Consider the following 23170-nt stretch of genomic DNA (forward strand, 5'->3'; position numbering starts at 1 on the left):
TCTTAAGAACAAAAATAGAAATCCTTGGTATGTGTTCTCCCATGGACAGTAAGAAGTATCTAGAAGCCAAGTTTCTTTAATCTCGTAGTCAGTTACTAGTAGCTAGCTTTTCTTACTTCTCGTAGCCAGTTACTAGTAGCCAGTTACTAGTAGCTAACTTTTATTTAATCTCGTAACCAGTTACTAGTAGCTAGCTTTTCTTACTTCTCGTAGCCAGTTACTAGTAGCCAGTTACTAGTAGCTAACTTTACCTATCTGGCAACAAAGTGCATATTGAATATGCCACCAGATCTTCTTTCTGAAACCTTGAATTTAATTCACTGAGAAGAAAGTCCAGAAATGGAATGGCCACGACAGATCTATAATAATCTTTGGGATTAGTTGTGGAGACATTTTCCCTGTGTTGTTGCTTTGAGCAAACCCTTGGAATTTTAATCACTATATCAAGGTCATCTTCAATTTGTTTGGCGTCTTCAAAGCAAGACTCAAATTCCGTATCTACCGCTGTACGAATTTCTTTGATTCTATCAACGTGTTCCTCGATTAGCTTACTTGCAGTGAAAATGTCAATATCTCTCTTCTGAAGTTTGAGAGTTAAAGGTTTTATTGTGTCTAGGACGTACCTTAAAAACACAAATGTTATCAACACAGAGAAGGACGTCAACGAAGCCTAAAGTCCCTGTGCTGTCACTTTAGTTTGTCTATCCCAAGACCAGTCTTCACTGGTACTTTCATCAAGGTTTTGATTGATAATGTGCTGAAGACATTTGATGACGAACTTGTACATAGTGTAAAACACATCAAAGCAGATATGACGTTCAACCCACCTAGTCTTACAGAGTCCTACTAGTTTCTTTTTGGAAAAATCTACTGACCCATCATTTTCTATAATATTCTCAAAAAACCCTTGTCTTTTGGGGGAACTGTCAAAGAAAATAAACACTGAATTAAGGACATCTATCATATTCCTTACAAGAGGTAATTTGCAGGCTGAAGCAACGCTCAGATTCAACACATGACTCCGACAATGTGTAAACAAAGCTAATTGGTTTAGAGACTTCATTCGTCCCTGACACCCCCGTTTTTCCGATGCCATTGCTGCTGCACCATCGTATGCTTGCCCTCGCATGTTCTCAATTGGAATTGCAAGCGAGCGGAGGATTTCAATGAGTTTATCAGCAATTGCTTCCCCTGTAGTTCTGCCTATATTTGAAAAGTCAAGGAATTCCTCCTTAATGGTGGCAGGGTTTTCTCTAGTATCTAGAAATCTGAGACACAAGACTAAAACTTCTTTGTTAGCATATTTGTCTGTTACCTCATCGGCTATGATGGAATAAAAACCCCTCCCTTGTAGACCCTTCAAAATTTTACCTGTGATGTGATTTCCTATGAGTTGGATAACCTCATTTTGAATGGTTTTGCTGGTGTATAAGGCATTCTTTTTTGCTGTTTGTAGATGAGACATGAGCTGCTCATCATGCTTTGCCAACAGCTGTAATATTGCCAGGAAATTACCTTTATTTGAAGAATCACTTGTACTATCATCTCTGTGTCCTCGCAGAGGAATATTTTGTTTCCCACACAGAATGACCGCATCTACTATTTTCTCAAGCAACCTAATGTTGTGCTGATACTGTGTCTGATTTTGCTGATTTAGTTTATACGGAAGAGACGAAGATGGCACTTCGGATGTCATCTTGGTTGTGTGATAAACAGATTTGGCATTCTTGTGGTGTTCTGAATTTTGATGCTTTAAAAGGGCAGATGTTTTTCCAAGGGCTTTTTATACGCAGTAAAAGGTTGCGTAACAAACGCATTTTGATGTTGGACATCTGATTGAGGGAACATGACACAAAACTTGCATAGACCGCCATTTAACAGTTTGCTAAAGGTCAACCATGGAAACTGATTCATCCAAGAAGATTGAAATGATAAAGTCTTCTTTAGTTCACCTGTATTCGTTGTTTGAGCACGACCTGTTTTTAACTTGGCGATATCGTCTGGCAAGGGCTGATTCTGAATATAACTTATCTTTTCAGCTGAGGACATTGTGTTCAACTTTATTGCACCTGTGACAATTTTACCAAGATCAGAAAAACCTGAATCGTCAATAGATGTTTTATCTTTATCAATTTCATCTTCTGTTGTCTGAATAAATTCATTGTCATCAGATTTTTTATTTGCTTTATCATTTTGTGAGCCCAAGGTGATCTCCGGGGTATCATCTAAGTCAATACAAAGTTTTGACTTTTTAGGAGCAGGCTCCTTCATTTCATTGGTTTGGACATCTGTAGGTAAAACTGAGAAACAAACAACAAAATGATTTGGTGACCAATTGATTGGATTGCTATTTTCAGTGTGTGACCACATGATGTAGATGGGGGAACCTTGACGTACCTTTTCATCTGATAATGGCCTTATTTCTTGATGAAAATAATGTCTGTTTACAGCAACATTTTGTATTGTTGGGTAGATGCTATATATTGGATGATTCAGAGCATTTGCCACTGCGAAGAAATGAATTAAAGAACAATATTCCCCTGATTTGATTGAACTTAGAGTTTCATTCTGAATAGACTTGAGAAAATTCCCCGGAACAAGTGATCTGTCCGATACTGACGTCTCCACAACATATTGCACACTTGGAGGATTAGAACACATCTTGTCGTAAGTTGCCTGTGACGCATATTTTCTCGTATTTTTTACCAGTTCTAATACAGTCATGACTCGAAGTTCAGTATGTCTCCCTTCATGACCAAAAATGGCTTTAGAGAGGGCCCTATAGAAGCAATTGCCATCCCCATACACTTTCAAAGGACAAATATTTTCTGGGCCATCTGCTGGATAAATCGCTTCGGCAATGTTGTCCACATTACCGTCTCTGGGCCATCGGACCTCATTTTACTCAGATCATAGGTGTAGTCTTTCTTCAAACTTGTGTATCTCAAAGATACATCGAACTGCAAGGCTTGCCAGCCTTTTGCTGCTGCTTTCAGCAAGGTGCACCACGTATAACACAACATGCGGGGTGTATGCTATGTTGTACACGGGGTGTAGGCTTCCGAAGCGAGAAAACGGTGTCGAAGGTACGATATTTGTCCAATTATTTAATTAAAGGACTTTTTTTGCAAAAAAGAGTATGCTTACGGAAGAAAGCATGAATTACGGAATGCATAGACACGTTTTATTCCATTGTACATGTTCTAGTTTTCTCAAACACCTAAACACAATTGCGACAGTCAGGGTGAGTTTGACCCTGACGTACGTTAATGATCAAATATCTGGACAAATGTTCCGTTTATCATCACTGTTTTGTTACCAACAGTTACATACCATCAGTGTTTGATTATTCATAAATTTTCTGTGAATAAAATCAATCGGATACAGAAATATTTGCGAAAAAGTGATGTTGTACACGGGGTGTATACAACGTGTTGTACAAGGGGTGTATACAATCGGTTTTTATAACGAGTTAACGACATTCTAGAGTCTTGACAAGTATATTAGAAAATATCTGTAAACGAAATTATTAAGCTAACTGCTTAACAAAATTGTCAAATACCCATTTAATAATTTCGAGTTCTTATTCTGTTGCAGAACACATAAAAAAATACAGGTTCTGATATGAGGATTAATCTAGTCAAAATACTCAAATACCAGACCTTGAACACGCCTTCTTATGTCTGTTGAGAGAAGACCTGTATTTAAACAATTTCCCACAACAGCAAGGATATGCAGGAGTGGTTTCATGTCAAAATTAAATTTTTTTAATGTGCACTTTCAGGCATCTTCTCAATGCTTATTTTTTGTCGCAATGATGGCAAGAATACCTCTGTTCTGATTTCTCCTTTGTGCAATGTTTCGAATGTTCTTTTAAGTTTTTTAAGTTTTTATTGCAAATGGAGCAGTGCTGTGCCTTTTCTTCATGAGGTGACAAATGTCGTTTTAAACCGCAATTGTCTTTGAATTTAAGTTCACATATGCTACATTCATTACCCCCACCCTTTCGCTTAAACCTTATATGGTTTGACAATGCACATGAAGTGTGGTATGCTCGACCACAATGGGGACAAAGGAGGTTTCTTGGCTCTGTATGGACATTGCTAATATGAAGATTCAAGTAATGTCGCGTAAAATGTTTTTGGGCATTGATTGCATTTAAACAGTTAATTTTTGTGAGCATTCAGGTGTCTATACAAGGACGATCTGTGTTTAAATGACTGAGCAAAATTTGCATATTAAGGATCCTTCTTCATCATGAACTTCCTCTAAATGATCAATTTCTATCACCATCTACAAAGCAGTTTTGGACTAATTTAAAACATTTGATCAAAAGATTTATCAATATACATTGTTGAAAGTCTGTACCTACCGTGTGTTGTGCTAACCAAGCTCTATACATGATAATCTAGAATGATCCAAGACAATATGAACAGCTGCATTATAATAATAAATAAGCATTAAACATTTTCCATTGATATTATGCACTAGTCTCTGCAAGAAATACCGATTGTATACACCCCTTGTACAACACGTTGTATACACCCCGTGTACAACATCACTTTTTCGCAAATATTTCTGTATTCGATTGATTTTATTCACAGAAAATTTATGAATAATCAAACACTGATGGTATGTAACTGTTGGTAACAAAACAGTGATGTTAAACGGAACATTTGTCCAGATATTTGATCATTAACGTACGTCAGGGTCAAACTCACCCTGACTGTCGCAATTGTGTTGAAGTGTTTGAGAAAACTAGAACATGTACAATGGAATAAAACGTGTCTATGCATTCCGTAATTCATGCTTTCTTCCGTAAGCATACTCTTTTTTGCAAAATAAGTCCTTTAATTAAATAATTGGACAAATATCGTACCTTCGACACCGTTTTCTCGCTTCGGAAGCCTACACCCCGTGTACAACATAGCATACACCCCGCATGTTGTGTTATACGTGGTGAAGGTGGCTTGCAAAAGATCAAAATCCCTTTGACCCATGATATATTTTCATCTATAACTAAACTACAAGCAAGCGTTAAACATGGAAGGAAATGATAATCAAGATTATTTTGAGAGAACTATTATTCAAATAATTGGAATCAGTTACCGAATAACAGAATTCGAGAGACAGCCTGTCACACTGAGTCTGAAGCAGAGCTATAATACAGCCGATGACTTAGTTAATGACGATGCATTAGCATTATGACAAGATTGTGACGTCAATGACTCGTAATAGGACATTAAACAAATCGTACCTTTTTAAATTCGTTTCGAAACCCGAATAACATTTGTGATTTTGATTCTAATCACGCAATAATAAGATTTGATTACAATACAAAAAAAAGTTAATTCAGAAATATCTATAACATAACAGTCGAGTCATTTTTCTTATAAATTGTTTTATTGTATTTTTTTCTTAGAAAATTCCAGGGGGGGGGTCCGGACCCCCCCCCCCCCGACCCCCCCTCTAGATCCGCGCATGAATGTAATTTATGAAGCGCTCTATCCAAATTGTGAAATTCATGGGCCCTAGCGAGAAGTTAAGGTCTTACGGTGGGGCCAATATGGCCATAGAGGTAAGTTCTTTGGTTAAATATATTAAAAAATCTTTGCTCTCATATTTTAGAAAAGAAAAAAAACCCATGGATATGGAGTCATAGGGACCTCTATCTAAATTGTAAAATTTATTGTCCCGGGTCAGTGTTCAAGCCCTAGGCTGGGGCCAATATGGTTATGTAGTGAAAGTGTATGGGATCTTCTCTACTCTCATATATATTTTAGAAAAATAAATGCAGTGATACACATAAGTTAACATAGTAGGGAAATATTTTCACACGAAGCAATATTTTTTGTCAAAGAAAATGAGAAACTCTTTTTAGATACTATTCAATTTTTCGTAGAATTTATGTACGGTTTTGATCCAATAAGAAAAATCTCCAAAGAATTGTACACTTTCGTTCCTACATTGTGATAGAGATGTCTGTGTTCAGCTTGACTGATGAAGAAGCAATTGTTTGAGAAAAAAGATAAAAGATAATTTGATAATTTTGATATTTATTCGTTGCATAATCTTTGACTCGTTTTGTTTGATCCATTTCAACTGGAAATAATACCCGTATATGAATAGGGTTTCCAAAAGGAAGACTGAGTGGGTAGCTGAAAGAAGGACGAGAGACATGGACATGTGTCTCTAAACGTTTCTACACGACTCCCTATCACCCTATGGGGAACGGTATAACTGAAAGGTTTAACAGCACTCTTCTCCAAATGCTAGGAACTCTTACGACAGAGCAAAAGCATAACTGGAAAAAATACGTCGGCCCGATGGTTCACGCCTATAACTCGTTGCGACAGGAAACCACTGGTCAGGCACCATATTTCCTAATGTTTGGACAACAGCCGAGATTACCTGTTGACATGGCGTTTGAACTTGATCAGGAAATCACCAAACAACCTATGACAACTTATGTTGTAGAAATGAAGGAAAGGCTGCAGAAAGCTTATGATTTAGCTTCAAAGGCAACTAAAGAAGCTCAGGGAAAACAAAAGAATTATTACGACCTGAAGGTAAGAGGAAATAACATAGAGGTTGGAGACCGAGTTATGGTCAAAATAGTAGCTTTTGAAGGAAAGCACAAGTTGGCAAATCGGTGGGAAGAAGAACCTTATGTTGTTTTAGATCGTCCGAATCCAGACATACCAGTATATGGTGTTCGTAAAGAGAATGGTGAAGGACGCAAGCGTACTTTACACAGAAATCTTCTGCTCCCTATAGGTACACTTAACCTAAGCGATAGTTTAGATCAAACTGTCATTAGTAAGAAACCTACACCAGCTCCAAGAAGGAAAAAGAACTCTGATCAGAGAACAACGGCAGCAGTAGCTCCAGAATCAAGGAGTGAAGAGACTGATGATTCATCCGACGATGAATTATTATGCCTTAAAAGTTGTGCCTGGGCCACTGAAACCGTCACAAGATCACAGTAATGATGCAAGTGACGAGTATGAGAGAGGAGCTGATGATAAGGATGATGATGAGGATGATGACGATGATGATCCTAGTATAGAGTTAGAGCAGATCGAACAACATGAAGATGAGAATACTGGAAAAATCAGGGAGTCATATGAAAATGGAAACGTTGGACTGCGGAAATCATCTCGTCCACGTAAGCAACCCAAATGGATGCGAGAAGGTGAGTTTGTTGTTAACATGGTTTGCAGGGCCATGATGAATGCTGTACTAGATAAATCATAGGTATTTTTTATTTTTAATTTCTTAATTGTGTTTAAGTCAGGTTTACATATGCCTTAGTATAATGACGAGGACGTCATTTCTCGTGGAGGGGGCATATGTGATAGTGTTGAATTTCGTAAATATTATTTTATGCATTTTTTATTTCAGCTTTACAAATTAACGTTTATCATTACAATAATAAATTCATTCATATTAAAAAGTTGTGTTATACGTGTTATCCCTATGGTTGTTGGGAGAATTTTCGCGCGGTGCGCGGCAGGTAGTTTTCGAGTGAGGGCTAGTTTTTGTCGAGCTCAGGAGAGGTGGACATTATATGTCTGAGATTATACGTCAACTAAATACGACTTCTGACATGACCTCATACTGTAAGTTCTTTTACTTTTTAATTCACAGTTAAACTCTAATTAACGAGGCTGGGTCTAATTTTTTCTGCCCTAGATTTTTGAATGAAATTTTTAACAAGAATTTCTACTGATATAATTATTATTTTAAGTTAAAAAAATAAGACATTTACCACACCGTTTGTTTAAGGGGTCATCTCAAAGTTTGTTAATTTTTAACATAGGACTCTATGAGATTTTGCTTGAAATGTACCAAATTTGCACATTTTTTAAACTTCTGCCCTAGAGATTTCTTTTTCTGTTCTACAAATTAAAGTTATTGCTAAAAGGCGTCAAATTGTCAAATAAAAAAAAACTTTCACCTCCTGGTTTGTTTCAGGGGTCTTATCAAAGTTATTTTTTGTACGCCCAATTTCCCAGTTTGTCAGATAATGGCTATTTTTTATTTGACAAAGACGGAAATGGTGACCTTTATTGTATTATTTAAACATTAAGACATATTTCGGTAATAAATAAATATATAACATCACATATTAAGGGTAAATGATATAAAATACATGGTTAATGTCTTGAAATAAATAAATTTAGCGATATTTAGGCGGGTTAAGAAAACGTGACAGAGGGTTAGGCTTGCTGAACCCTCTTCACGTTTTCGACCCGAGCCCAAATATAGCTTATACTTCGAGACATTTATGTTTATTCCACAATATAATATCAATTTCACACATCAAACGAGTTATTTTCAACAAATTTCGCTGAATATCTGCAGTTGAAACTATCACGCCATGGCGTCAACAAAGCAAAAAGATGACGTCACAATACAAATGAAACGCTGCGCGAAAGCGTGCGTACTCGTTCTGTACTCGTTCTGTACTCGGCCTCGTTAAATAGCGTAATATTTTGATTGTCTATAGTTTTTACATAAACACTATTCAGTGAGAAGTGTGAAAGCAGATAATGAAATTATTATTTGTTGGTATTTATCAAAAATAGTGTTCTATACGCACATATTGTTTAACAGGATCCTGACTTGATTAACAGCATTTGTCATAATTATTTGAAGTGGACCCTGATCCACAATCAGGTATTACAATATTTTGTTACCGAAATAAATCTATAATTTGTTGTTATTATAGAGATGCATACTGTATATATGATAAATCTCTAAATGTATAAATATATGATTTAGTAATATTGCATATGTACGTGTAGAAATTACATGGATGAAGTAATTGTTTATGTAAGAGCGATAACTCATATGATTATGTACATCGTATAAATTGTTTATATCATTATCATGTTGTGCATATTATAAGGCATACTCTCAGTGTATATTTCAGGGTTTTTAGCTCACCGAGCTGAAAGCTCAAGTGAGCTATTCTGATCACATTTTGTCTGTCGTCCGTCTGTCTGTCTGTCCGTCCGTCTGTCCGTCTGTCTGTAAACTTTTCACATTTTCAACATCTTCTCAAGAACCACTGGGCCAATTTCAACCAAACTTGGCACAAAGCATCCTTAGCCTAAGGGGATTTAAATTTGTGAAAATTAAGGATCACGCCCTTTTGCAAAGGGAGATAATTAGGAATTTATGAAAATTTTCGAGAAATTTTCAAAAATCTTCTTCTCATGAACCATAAGACCAGGAAAGCTGAAACTTGTGTGGAAGCATCATCTGGTAGTGTAGATTCTAATTTGTGAAAATCATGACCCCCGGGGGTAGGGTGGGGCCACAATGGGGGGTCGAAGTTTTACATAGGAATATACAGAGTAAATCTTTGAAAATCTTCTTCTCATGAACCATAAGACCAGGAAAGCTGAAACTTGTGTGGAAGCATCCTCAGGTAGTGTAAATTCTAATTTGTGAAAATTATGACCCCCGAGGGTAGGGTGGGGCCACAATAGGGGGTCGAAATTTAACATAGGAATATATAGGGTAAATCTTTAAAAATCTTCTCCTCATGAACCATAAGACCAGGAAAGCTGAAACTTGTGTGGAAGCATCCTCAGGTAGTGTAAATTCTAATTTGTGAAAATCATGACCCTCGAGGGTAGGGTAGGGCCACAATGGGGGGTCAAAGTTTTACATAGGAATATATAGAGTAAATCTTTAAAAATCTTCTTCTCCTGAACCATAAGACCAGGAAAGCTGAAACTTGTGTGGAAACATCCTCAGGTAGTGTAAATTTTAATTTGTGAAAATCATGACCCCCGGGGGTAGGGTGGGGCCACAATTGGGGGTCGAAATTTAACATAGGAATATATAGAGTAAATCTTAAAAAATCTTCTTCTCATGAACCATAAGACCAGGAAAGCTGAAACTTGTGTGGAAGCATCCTCAGGTAGTGTAAATTCACAGTTGTGAAAATCATGACCCCCGGGGGTAGGGTTGGGTCACAATGGGGTGTCGAAGTTTAACATAGGAATATATAAAGTAAATCTTTAAAAATCTTCTTCTCAGAAACTAATCAGCCAGGAAAGCTGACACTTGTGTGGAAGCATCCTCAGGTAGTGTGAAAATCATGACCCCCGGGGGTAGGGTGGGGCCACAATGGGGGGTCGAAGTTTTACATAGGAATATATATGGTAAATCTTTAAAAATCTTTTTCTCAGAAACTAATCAGCCAGTAAAGCTGACACTTGTGTGGAAGCATCATCAGGTAGTGTAGATTCATAGTTGTGAAAATCATGACCCCCGGGGGTAGGGTGGGGCCACAATGGAAGGTCAAAGTTTTACATAGGAATATATAAAGTAAATCTTTAAAAATCTTCTTCTCAGAAACTAATCAGCCAGGAAAGCTTAAACTTGTGTGGAAGCGTCCTCAGGTAGTGTAAATTCAAAGTTGTGAAAATCATGATCCCCAGGGGTAGGGTGGGGCCACAATGGGGGTTCAAAGTTTAACAAAGGAATATATATGGTAAATCTTTAAAAATCTTCTTCTCAGAAACTAATCAGCCGTAAATAGCTGTAAATTTCAATTTTATTTCAGTTATGAATTAGTGAATTAGGTTGGATCAAGGTCAGAGATTCTCACCCTGTCAACACAGCTGAACTCGCCCCGTCCATTCTGCTTAACGAATGAGAAGTTTTGAGGGACTACACATAATCACTATTCATCCCGTCCACACAGCCAGATGAGGAGGGGTTTTGAGGGACTCCAAATAATCACTTGTGGTATACGTGATGTGTCTTTGTTTCAGTTATCTTTGAAAAGGATTCAACAGAAAGTGTCTGTACTTTTTCAAGATTCAAAGTGCATCAGATCAATCAAAAGTCAGAATGCAAATGTTTTGTATAGAAAAAGAAATGTGGATCAAGGTGATATATAGTATAATGAATTGTTAAATATATTGTTAAAGAATGTGTACAATGACATTCACATTATGATTAACTATGTATCTTTATATGTTATTATATATATCACATTTTATATTTCATAGGCATTTGTGTGAAGAAAGAGATCTGTTTCCTGGTTGCAGACTCTTTCATCAGTGATCTGAATTTGAATCACACTTGTTCAAAGTTTGTTTTTAACTTGAAAAAATAAATTTTGTTTCTTATTTGTTTGTTTGTTTGGATATATTGATTAAATTCTTATAATGTACAGAGCAAAACGGGTAAATAATATTTTAAATACTATATGTCGCGAATTGGTTGGCATGAAAAATGTGGTTCGAGAAAAATTCCATTATTAAAATTTTCAAATGTTGAAATTTCAAAAATTTCAAATCACCAAAGAAAGCATTTGATTGTTTAAGTATCGATAATTATCACGCGATAACCTTATATTTTAATTATATACATAAATCAACTTTATCCAAACTTTCCTATTGTGAGAAAAATCCATCTTGATTATTATCATTATATTGATACAAAAAATCAGAAACACCATGCATCATCCATTTTCAAACTGTAACGTTATATTAATATTAAATATTGATGTACACATATATTGTACATGTATATTATGTAATGGCACATTAAAGAACATTTCAATAAAAAAAATTACATTGCCTGCATGATGATATACGCATATGCATATTTTTTTTACATTTTGTTTCGCAATGATTTATCAATATCAAATCAAGCCAAAGCATTTAATTTTTGAATAGCATATACTTGGCACGCGTTCTAAACGACGTATTGTTTATAAAGATTTTAACAAGACTCTAGATACATTGCTCGATATTTGTCTATAAACACTTATTTGCTTATTAGCAGCATGTATTTAATTTTTTTCTGTTATCTATAGAATCTTTAAATCGGTCGTTGTCGGCAATTAGAACCCCGCAATGGCCTATCTGCTCCATCTCAACGGCAAACAACGACATTGTCTTGTTCTAAAACAGATTTAAAGTATCTTCAACCGCAGTCAAATAAATTACTTAGAGTTCGTAATAGAGGGCTCATAGCGTGAATGATCGACCTCTGTGGAAAATGGACGGATACCTCTCCGTTCTTTTCCTTCTGAGTTCGTTTGTTATTGGAATAACCGCGGATAATCGAAGATATATAGACTTTCGACCCGGATACGAATACGTGTATAGTTTCAATGGATACACCAATGTTAGGGAACTTGGAAAGTTTCTTGTTGAAGCGAAGGTAAATTTCTCAAGTGACCAAAATATTCCTCTCTTTTCTTTCCCGATCTCTTTTATGAATTTTACAGGTATTGTATATCGAACGATACGACATTGTAAAAAATTACTGTAGTTTTAGATTTAATGGAAATTTACATACATAACCACAGCAACATTTTAAAATATTTACATTTGCAAATGTGCTTATATGAACCTATAGACAGGAAAGCGAAAACGTTCAATTCTGGTCCACTTTTTCATGGCGTCACAATAGTAATCGCACTCGCTTATCGTTTGACGGTTGCAATATTGTAAACGTAAAAACATCGTTATATTACAGGGGCGTAGCTAAGGTTTGTTTATTGTGGAAGCAAATTAAGGCAGGGGGTTTGGGGGCCGCCTTGAGGCCTCCAATAGGTCCCCGGAAGCTGGCGAGTTTTCAGCATTTCAGACACTTAATTTTGAGTATCCAGAAAAAAAGATATTCATTAAAATAACCCCCGTTTTTAATGTGTAAAATGCTTACTTCATCATCATCATCATTATCATCATCATCATATGCATCATAAAATTAACGCTGAAAAAGAAAAAGTAGTGCCTGATTGATGATTAAATCAATTTAATTTTTATTTAATAAGTCCTGTGCTTTTTCTTCTACTGGTCTTTAACGTTTTTGTCTACAAAAATACTCTTAAAATACACAAAATAATTATATATTTAAACCTTTAAGATTTTATTATTTCTCAATATTCAATAATTGTCAACCTGTCACCCAGGTTATGGAAATATATGCAAATAAAAATAGAAAATATCAGAAGAGAAATTATTACTTTTTTATTTACTAAAAAAGAAAGGCAAGTCGCCTTTGCTTTTTCTCTGCAAATTCTGATATAACAGTTGATACGTTGACTTCAGTATCCCTGTAAATATGTAAACCTGCTAAAGATGACATCCTTTGTCCCGTCATTGTTGACCTGAGGTATGTCTTCAGGCGACGCATGACACTGAAACAGCGCTCTGCGGTTGCTGAAGTAACTGGCATACATGCAAGCATTTCCAAACATTTGAAGATGTTTGGATAAAACAAAGGTTCCTTGATTGAAACCAATGTCTCGCCAAGAGTTTCGGGTTTTACCTGAACATCAGTCCATCGTGCCCTCCACCTGTCGACCTCTCGTTGAAACTCGTTTTTGTCATTTGCGGGCAAGTCCTCCCCAAATGTGTCATAAAGATCTGTCATTTTTGCCCTTGTGATGTTGCCTATTTGAGAAGGAAGTAAGTATTGTGCAGAGAATCTGTTTTCGTTTTGAACTAAACGATCGTTCAATTCGTTGACAAGATGATCTACAAATGGTAGATATAGATTTCGCTTCCAGTACTCTGATGGAGTATCTCCGGGAACGTTTCCTCGGTGGCATTGTCGTCTAGCAAACCTTGGTACCGAAGGCTGAACATCATTTCGGACTCCCATAGCTACAGCTTCTTCAAATATACCTTCCCACACATCATCATCAACACGCTCTGCCCTCAGCATAGAAATCACGGTTTTGCTCTCCTTTGCGGCCTCCAACAAATCCTGCGTTTTTCCCTGTAGAACTGGTGAGAGGGGATTAAGGGGAGTAAGAACGTGTTCAGATGTAACAAGAGCTATGAGAAAGTCAAACTGTTTTATTGAACATACATAACTTCTTGCTTTTGCATCTCCGTCCTCAGACAATTCCTCTAGAGCATCGATAATGACATTATAACATTTCTTAAATGTTGTTAATGCATCAACCCTAGAGAACCACCTGGTCTCGCATAAAGTTTGGAGTTTCGTTTTGCGTTCCATTTGCTCCTTTGTTGGATTGTCATTCGATAATGATTCGTTAAACTGCTTTAAACGTTTAGCCGAGTAATCAAATGCAAAAGAGATTGTCTGCACTGTATCCATCAGATTCCGAATAAGTGGTTCTTTGCAAGCATGAACAACTGACAAGTTCAGTGAATGTGCACGACAATGAGTGTAGGTAGCTTGAGGTACTCTCTCTCTAATTTTTGCCTGGACACCTCTATGCTTGCCAGCCATATTAGCTGCCCCATCATATCCCTGTCCACGCATACGATCAATGACTATGCCGTATTCCTCTAATGATGATATAAATTTATTAGCAAGGTGTTCACCCGTAGTACTTTCAGCTTCCTGAAATCCAAGAAACTCTTCACAAATATTTCCTGACTCTTTATCAAAAAATCTCACACACAATGCAATCTGTTCCTTTGTGGAACAGTCTGTCGCTTCATCCGCAATAAAACCGTAAAAACTGGCAGCATTACAGCGATCAACTATCCCTTTTCTGATTTGGTCTGCACAGATATCTAAAAGTTCATTTTGAATCATAGGGGATGTATACTTAGCCTTCATGTCTGCTGACTCTAAATGTGCAGCCAAAATTGGGTCTTTCTGTGCCTGTAAATGAAGTAAGGCAGGAAAGTTGCCTTTCCCCTCTTCATGTCCCCGTATTGCTATGTTTTGTCTAGCACAAAAAAGAAGAGACTTAATTATCTCACCTAGGATGTGACGATTCCTTTCAATAACTTCCTGATGATAGCTTGAAAGTTGTCCCATGACGTCAGCTTTCCCGGTTTCTTGCATTCTCAGAAACCTTTCGCTGGCCCTGGCGTTATCGTGGTGACTAGAGCCTTCCGATAAGTGCCTGGATACGTATTTACTTAAATTGGACCAGTCAGTGACGGGACTCAGTTTTGTGAATGTACGTTCTTTGGCATCATCACGTTGACTGCCGAACAGAACACATGGAGCACAATAAACTGCATCACAAGACATAGAATATTTCATCCATGTATGCTTTCCAAGCCAATTCCCCTTAAGTTTTCTCTTAGTACCCCGTACCTCTCTAGAATTAAAAAAAAATTGCTTACACCTCATATTATCTGCATATTTTCTGAAGGTGATTGGGGTAAATTGTACGAATAACATTTCACTAGCGCTGCAGGCTGACAAATGTATTGTTTATTTTATTTGGTTTCTATTCACCAGTTTCATTTAATATTTTGTTATTGTCATTTTTCATTCAAAAATATCAATAAAAATTCAAATGATCAATCTATTATAAAAATACTTAAATATATTTATTCAAATTTTTGCTAACCTGAACGGAAAGTCAAACTTATAAGCCGCCTCCCATGTCCCAGTAAGGAGCTTGGTCTTAAAACTATCCTTACGGAAATCGTTGTCGCATGTTTGAAATAAGTCCGGATAGTCGGGGCCTTGAGAGTTTGGGAAATTTATAAATGTACCTTTAACAGTTTCTGATTTTTTTTCTGAACTGGGCAAACTCTTTGTTGCAGTTGATTCTTCGGATGTTTTAGGCTTTCCGAACAAATTGGTAATTTTTTGTTGTTTTTGAAACATGTTCTCTTAACATTAAAGTTATACCGGATATGATAAACGCAACAATATTGTAAAACTAATCGATAGAGTATATAAAATTCCGGAATTATTCATATAATTTAGTTTAATTTTTAGTCATAAGCAAAGTTTTAATTAAGCAACATTGTTTAAGTTTTATTTTATTTTTATTACAATGTGTTTATTTTTTTTTTTTTTGTGTGAAAATGAAGTGGAAGCACTTGCGTACTTGCGTACGCCTAGCTACGCGCCTGTATTATACAAATATTGACTGGGCGTCGGCCAATATTTCGTCTTTCGGGAGCTATTATAATCAATGTTGCCCGAAAATACGGTCAACATTTGTTTTTTTTATATGAAACAAAATTCTAGAACGGATCGCCGTAAAATTCTCAGCTCAACATAGAATTCACGAATTCAATTTTGCGATAAGTTCATTTTCGAAATATCGTCGGCGTCAAACGGTCACTGGTGATATTCCGCCGCCAATCGGAATTAAGTTACAGATATTCGACCTGACTTCACTTCACAGTAATTTGCAAATCTTTATATTTCCGTTATGATAGCAAACCGTCGCATTGTGCGTCCGTTGTTAACTTGCCCTGACTGATCTTCTGAGAAGCCCTTCGAATTCGGGCAAGACGGGATTTGATCACATGACCAACTAATATAAGTTCATATTCCGGTGAACTTTTTAAATTACTGTTTATTTCTTAAATGATAAATTTAATAAAGAAATTCATTCTGTCCAACTACATTTAAAGCTATACACGCTATAATTTGCGTCAATTTTGAATGACAGTGAAAACGCATGTGTTTGTCTACTTATAAAAGTTATCCTTAATCTGTAAATTACAAGGGTGAATTCCATCTCGTTACAAAGATATAGATTTTTAATTGTTTCTTTTCCTGCCAAGAAAATATACCTTTTCATGAATATTGATGAAGGAAGAGCAAACCGACCTGATTGCGCATGTCCGCGGAGAACTAGATGGTCGTTATTGTTTGCCTAATTAAATATCCAACTTGATTTTTAATATGCTTAACAGTTGTTAAATTGAAATACATACATGTATAATGAGTAAAATACGCTTGTCATTCACGATACCCTTACTTCTGCATTAACACTTATAGGATCTATAAATAGCACATAGGGGAAAAACACAGGTCTACGTCATTTTTTTAAAGGAAGTATTCATATCTACTCACAGGCTTGTATTTTTTTCTTTTGTTTGTACTCGTATATCGGACAAATTTATGCTTTACTGAAAATATCCTTTCCTTTGTGAAACTATCACAATTATAAAGATGTTGACCCTTCACCAGTGTTGGTATGATAGGCTAAATTTAGCTGTCGATATCACGTGATAGATTGATATTCACGAGGAGGCATTACTTTCCTGGCAGGAAAATAAATATTTTTTATTGTTTAATATTTGATATATTTGTTACGTGATCGAATTGAGCATTATAATTAACAGAATAAAGGTAACTTTTATTAGTAATCAAACACATACATTTTCCCCTTTATTCAAAATTGACGCAAATTATTACGTGTATAGCTTTAAGCCATTTTTTTTTTTTACCAAAACGGTAATATATACAAAGTAGACCAAATATTTGCAGTACTTTTACCGTGTAAATTATCTGTTCAAAGGAGAAACTGTTTGTTCATTGAATAATTTCTATACAAATCTTTATTTACGTCCACTTTGTATGATGCCTTCTAAATTTCTTACCGAGAAAAGGTCTATAGAAACCGACAGGACTGAAATCTACACGATCCAGTTCTAACCAATTCGGACGAGACCTTCAGCAACCCTAAAAAAATCACGGACTGCACGAAATAACCATGATGAAGATGTACTATAGTCTGTCCCAAGTTATTGCTTCCATCAATTTTTGATGATTTTTAATAAAAATACACATACATGTGAAAGAAATACAATTGAAATCGATGAAAGGAAATATATCCAAGATATCTTCATTGAACAATTATCCCTTTTCACTCATAAAACTTACCAGGAACGAAAACAATTTTCTTACGGAGATTTGTAATGGGAAATGTTTACATCTTTTCTCCATTCGGAATACACTCGGAATACATCGCGCAATTTTTTAACATTATCATCCGGGCTTATTAATGGCTGATGCAATGCAAAATCTCCGTAGACTTTCAATTTTTGGATGTGTATTGAAACCTGAAGCGGTAGAGGGTGCGTTTCAAAACAGATAATCTGGACATTTTTCATATTAGTGGATGAACGTAGTTTGAGCACAAAGGTATTAACTATTGTTGAGATATCAAGCAAAAAGTGGTGGAAGCAAAAACTAGGGACAGAGTATAGATCATGTCTCATCAAAGTTGTCTTCTAACACCTTATCATGGAACACCCCACCCCCCCCCCCCCCCACCCCACACACACATATACACACCATTGTCGCAGCTAAATTTTTTCTTTTACTTAGTACATACAAAACAGTGAATCATCAAGGAGTTGGCCCAACGTCTATGGGACCCTGTGAAAAATCAGGGTGAAAATGGGCCTAGAGCCTAAGCAAAATTCAGAAGCCTTATCTGAAATGCATGTATTTGAAATTTGAAAGGTCTTAAGTAATTTTTATACAATGTACGGTTGGTTTTGGTGTTAAAATTAAAGCTAAATAAATATATATACATGTACTTTTCTTCTTTTTTGCTCACCATTTATCACCACATTTTTTCACAAGCTGCAGCAACTCTGTAAACTTTTTGGTTGCATCAGTTATGAGTCATGAAAAGTGATTTGCATGTATACAAAATGTTATATGTGACATTTACAACCTTTCATGTCTTGGCACTTCAGATACAATTTAAAAAAAAAAAAATTTTTTGTTTCCGTGGATTTTCTTGGAATACATTAACGATTTTTTCAGGTCACACGAAAATAATTATTTATTTTTATAATTTACAAAAAAATCATAAAAGTCGTATCTAACATTTAATTACGACCTTTTGATTCTGCAACGTCGTTTAATAGAGAAAAATCTTTAAAAATCGATCCAAAACTCTTTTCTTTGAATTTATATTAATCTCAAAATTAATTATACTAACGAGAGCGGTCTATGTTGTGAGCCATTACAAGAAAAGTCGTTATCTTTTATATAGGCTATGCCATGCACGAAGCATCATGGGGACCCCCCCCCCCTTGCGGCCCCCTTGTCTCGCAATATTATACTTTATTTGAAATATAGAAAAAGAAAGGAGTTTGATAGAGTTCCCTTCTCCCACTTTTGGGGGGGGGGGGTATGTAAGGGGCATATAAAGAACTGCAGGGAAATGATGTTTCCAGAAAGTAAAAAGGTTTTTAAAAAAAAACAAGTCATTTTATGCAAAAAAATCGGAAAATGGCAGGAAAAGTTTGTGATGTCATAGGCCATATGCTGAACTTCCCCTTTTTTGCAAAGTTAGACATAACCAATATCATAATCCTTCTTTTTTCCTTGTCAATATTTCTGATAAGTCTAACCCCCCCCCCCCTCACTCTCAATGCCAAGGTTTGCTATTTCTGCAGCGTCAAAAAACCGCGGGAGAATCAATTTATCACGTGTCTATGATGTGTTTACAAACAAGAAAAGCGTGCAACCTGAGGATTTGATATCGTGGAATTAGGTTCAGTCTAGATGAAGCACAGTGATCGCGATGTGTAAAGCATGAAAGGAAAGTGTTAGAAGAGTATCGTACGTATCAGGCATTAATTATGCTGAGGTCAAATTTTACTCCGTTTTTAGCTCACCTGAGCTGAAAGCTCAAGTGAGCTATTCTGATCACTTTTTGTCCGTCGTCCGTCTGTCCGTCCGTCCGTCCGTCCGTCCGTCTGTCCGTCTGTCCGTCTGTCTGTCCGTCTGTAAACTTTTTACATTTTGAACTTCTTCTCTAAAACCGCTTATCCAATTTCAACCAAATTTGGCACAAAGCATCCTTATGGGAGGGCGAATATAAATTGCAGAAATAAAAGTCCGATCTGTATTCAAAGCGGAGAAAACCTTGAAACTGTAGAAAAAGGGGGGTGCATTTTTAAAAATCTTCTTCTCAAGAACTACTGATTCCAATTCAACGTAGTTTAGCATAAATTATCCTTATGGGAAGGAAAATATAAATTGCAAAAATTAAGGTCTAATTCTGTTTCAAATCTGAGTTATTACGAAAATAATAATAAAGGAAAGGCGTGTTTCAATCAGTTTAATAGCCTCGGATTCGGCATCCGGTAAAATGGGTAGACAAGACTTGGCCTGGGCAAAACAAAAGATAAGCAGTTATTAATCTGCCAATCTCATTAAAATTTCAGGATATTTGATGGACCAGTATATTTGTATTTGCTGTAAATATTGCTGCAAAATAATGCGTATTTGGAATTGACGATTGCCGATCTGCCCCGGCTTTTATTTTGCCACGGCCCGGTTTTGCTTACCCATTTTACCAAGACTCGTATTCCATACTTCTAAAACGAGGTTCTTTGTTTAAAGCAGCCATGACATTATACGAAAAAGGGTCGATCTGACTATGATGAATTTGCTTGTTGTGCAACAGTTCGCGTATGAAGGGAAATTTTTGAAACATGAAAAATATATTGGTGCCGATTTTGTGAAGTAAATTGAGGCTAAATATTTCAATGCGTTGACAGTTTTCACACATGACGTTGATGTTAGCTTGTTCTGATTTTCGTTTCGTTTTCATTAATTATGCTTTGTAACCTGGAAACTGTCGTCTGTATTTCGTGATTTTTACGTATCAAATCAAACAGAGACTTCGGTAAATCAAACAGTTACGTTAACTGTTTGCCTGCGCAAATTAAGCAAAATCTGATGTAGGAGTACTGAAATACAATTCATTCTATCGGTAATTCGGCATTATTTTTTGCGTAATGGTAGTTTAATGCAATTGGTTTTTGTTGAGATGCTCGGCATTTTCTCTAGTTTATTCAGTTTAAATAGAGTTTGATATCGCTTACGGAAATATGTAGGTATATACATGTATATATATATGATTCATTTCGAAAAAATAAATTGTGTTCTTTATTTGTTATACATGTAGTGCATGTTTCTTGTGTTTAATTGTTAACAATTTCTATTTACTAACCATTTTTGAGTGTTTGCTTCGAATTATAAGCAAGATACAGAGATTTGCTAACAATTTTATGTTTGTACACAGATCTTAAAAGCTAAAAATTAAATCAAAGTACTGATAGTACTGAAAAGCGCTAACCCAGCTTCTGTATGTATATAACAGATATATGTATATAGCATTTCAGCTTCTGTATACGCACTATATTTCCTCATCACTGCATGACAGTCCCTGCAATGATGTATGTAAGCCCCGTACATTAATTTCACAATAACCCGTAAATTAGATTCACATTAGCCCGTGCAGTTATGTGCATAAACCCCTGAAACTGGTTCCCTAACCAGTTTAAATGATGTATACTTTTGCTTATAGGGGGCGGTTATTCGATGCACCGGAAGTTGAAGTCTAACGACAATAAAGGGCTGAGCTATGCTTAGCGCTTTAAAAAGTAAAAAAATTGTCAATATTTATTACGAAAATTTTCAAAATCTGTTCTTCCAGAAACCAACTTATTGAATTGTAAACTTAACCTTTTTAGCTCACCTGAAAATGGGGCCACAATGGGGGGTCGAAGTTTAACAAATGAATATATAGAGTAAATCTTTAGAAATCCTCTTCTCAGAAACTAATTGGCCAGGAAAGCTGACACTTGTGTGGATGCATCCTTATGTAGTGAAGATTCAAATTTGTGAAAATCATGACCCCCGGGGGTAGGTTTGGGCCACAATGGGAGATCGACGTTTTACATAGGAATATACACAGTTAATCTTTAAAAATCTTCTTCTCAGAAACTAATCAGCCAGGAAAGCTGACACTTGTGTGGATGCATCCTCAGGTAGTGTTAATTCAAAGTTGTAAAAATCATGACCCCCGGGGGTAGGGTTGGGCCACAATGGGGGATCGAAGTTTAACATAGGAATATATACAGTAAATCTTTAAAAATCTTCTTCTCAGTAACTAATTCGAAGGCAAAGCTGGAACTTGTGTGGAAGCATCCTCAGGTAGTGAAGATTCAAAGTTGTGAAAATCATGACCCCTGGGGGTAGGTTGGGGCCACAATGGGGGATTGAAGTTAAACATATGATTATATACAGTAAATCTTTAAAATCTTCTTCTCAGAAACTAATTAGCTAGGAAAGCTAAAACTTGTGTGGAAGTATCCTCAGTTAGTGTAGATTCAAATTTGTGAAAAGCATGACCCCTGGGGGTAGGTGTGGGCCACAATGGGAGGTCGATGTTTTACATAGGAATAAACAAAGTCATCTTTAAAAATATTCTTCTCAGAAACTAATCAGCCAGGAAAGCTGGAACTTGTGTGGAAGCATCCTCAGGTAGTGAAGATTCAAAGTTGTGAAAATAATGATCCCCAGGGGTAGGGTGGGGCCACAATGGGGGGGGGGGGGGGTCAAAGGAATTTATAGGGTAAATCTTTAAAAATCTTCTCAGAAACTAATCAGCCAGATGATTCTTTATAATTGTTAAGACTTTGGCCCCAGGACAATTCTTTGGCCTCACGAGAAGGTTGAGAGTTTACTGTACGTTTATATCCCATATATAAACTATTGTTAGGGATCTTTTTGAGAACTGCAATACTCAACACATGATATGACTATAAAATCATCCTGTTAGAAAAGGGACTAATGATTATAAACATAAGAATATCCAGGAGAAAATGGATTTTATTTATACAGGATTTACATGAATTATTGTATATTGTCCAGATAGTTTGTATTATGACTCCATTGAGCTGATTTTATCATACCTATTGTTCCTCAGGTGAGCGATGTGGCCCATGGGCCTCTTGTTTCTCAATGGTCGTCCATCCGAATTTTTTTTCAGACCGGGAGCTACAGTCCTGCAGCTAGTTTTGAATGTCCATTTGGTAGATCTACTGGTAACGTTACCATGTTGTGTTCAAAACCGGGTACGTGATGTAGAGCAAACACTTAGTAACTTGTTGTGACGGCAGTGACACCACTGTTAATTATGAAAAATCACTTGAGGCGTAAGATTAGTGATCATTAGTAATCATGTGATTAGTGATCATGTGTATTTTTTATTTTTATATCATAGAACAGGTTGGGACCAATCGCCCAAATGGGATATAATAACCCGTTCGGGATATAGCCCTAATAGCCCAAATGGGATATGAATTTTAAGTGCAAAAAAATAAAAAATTTTGATTTTGAAATTTTTGATATGAATCTGCATTAATGTACGTGTATCAAATGCAACAATTTTTGGTTAAGAAGTGTTTCTATAGGTCTATAGTTTGTAAGATTGATCCCCAAGAAGTTTTGGATATACTGAGGGATCAATCTCTGTAACAGTACGGTTCCAGAAAAAGTTGTTTACCAAAAGTTGTTACATTTCATCTATTCTAATGCGGATTTATATCAAATTTTTCTATTTTTTTTCACTTAAAATTTATATCCCATTTGGGCTATTATATCCTGAATGGGTTATTATATCCCATTT

At 36.1% G+C, this 23170-nt stretch overlaps 3 protein-coding genes across 3 annotated transcripts in view; 1 reads left to right on the forward strand and 2 right to left on the reverse strand.

Annotated features, from left to right (window-relative positions):
• Positions 1 to 670: 670 nt before the first annotated feature.
• On the reverse strand, positions 671 to 1696 carry LOC136273435 (52 kDa repressor of the inhibitor of the protein kinase-like). The gene has a single exon (XM_066077841.1). The coding sequence runs from the start codon at positions 1694 to 1696 to the stop codon at positions 671 to 673; it is 1026 nt and encodes a 341-aa protein (XP_065933913.1).
• Positions 1697 to 1752: 56 nt separating this feature from the next.
• LOC136273761 (uncharacterized) lies at positions 1753 to 2991 on the reverse strand. The gene has a single exon (XM_066079119.1). The coding sequence runs from the start codon at positions 2722 to 2724 to the stop codon at positions 1753 to 1755; it is 972 nt and encodes a 323-aa protein (XP_065935191.1). The 5' UTR covers positions 2725 to 2991.
• An 8984-nt stretch (positions 2992 to 11975) lies between these two features.
• The window catches only part of LOC136273436 (uncharacterized), a 31608-nt gene continuing 20413 nt past the window's right edge, over positions 11976 to 23170 (forward strand). The window contains exon 1 of the mRNA XM_066077842.1: positions 11976 to 12198. Coding sequence (XP_065933914.1) covers positions 12034 to 12198 — 165 coding nt within the window. The 5' untranslated portion in view covers positions 11976 to 12033. The remainder of the gene's footprint in view (positions 12199 to 23170) is intronic.

Source organism: Magallana gigas, chromosome 3 (assembly GCF_963853765.1).
Source record: "Magallana gigas chromosome 3, xbMagGiga1.1, whole genome shotgun sequence".
NCBI lineage: Eukaryota > Metazoa > Mollusca > Bivalvia > Ostreida > Ostreidae > Magallana > Magallana gigas.

Excerpts from the sequence above, each read along its gene's own strand:
- LOC136273761 (XM_066079119.1), bottom strand. The coding sequence starts at position 2,724 with ATGACTGTATTAGAACTGGTAAAAAATACGAGAAAATATGCGTCACAG.
- LOC136273435 (XM_066077841.1), bottom strand. The coding sequence starts at position 1,696 with ATGACATCCGAAGTGCCATCTTCGTCTCTTCCGTATAAACTAAATCAG.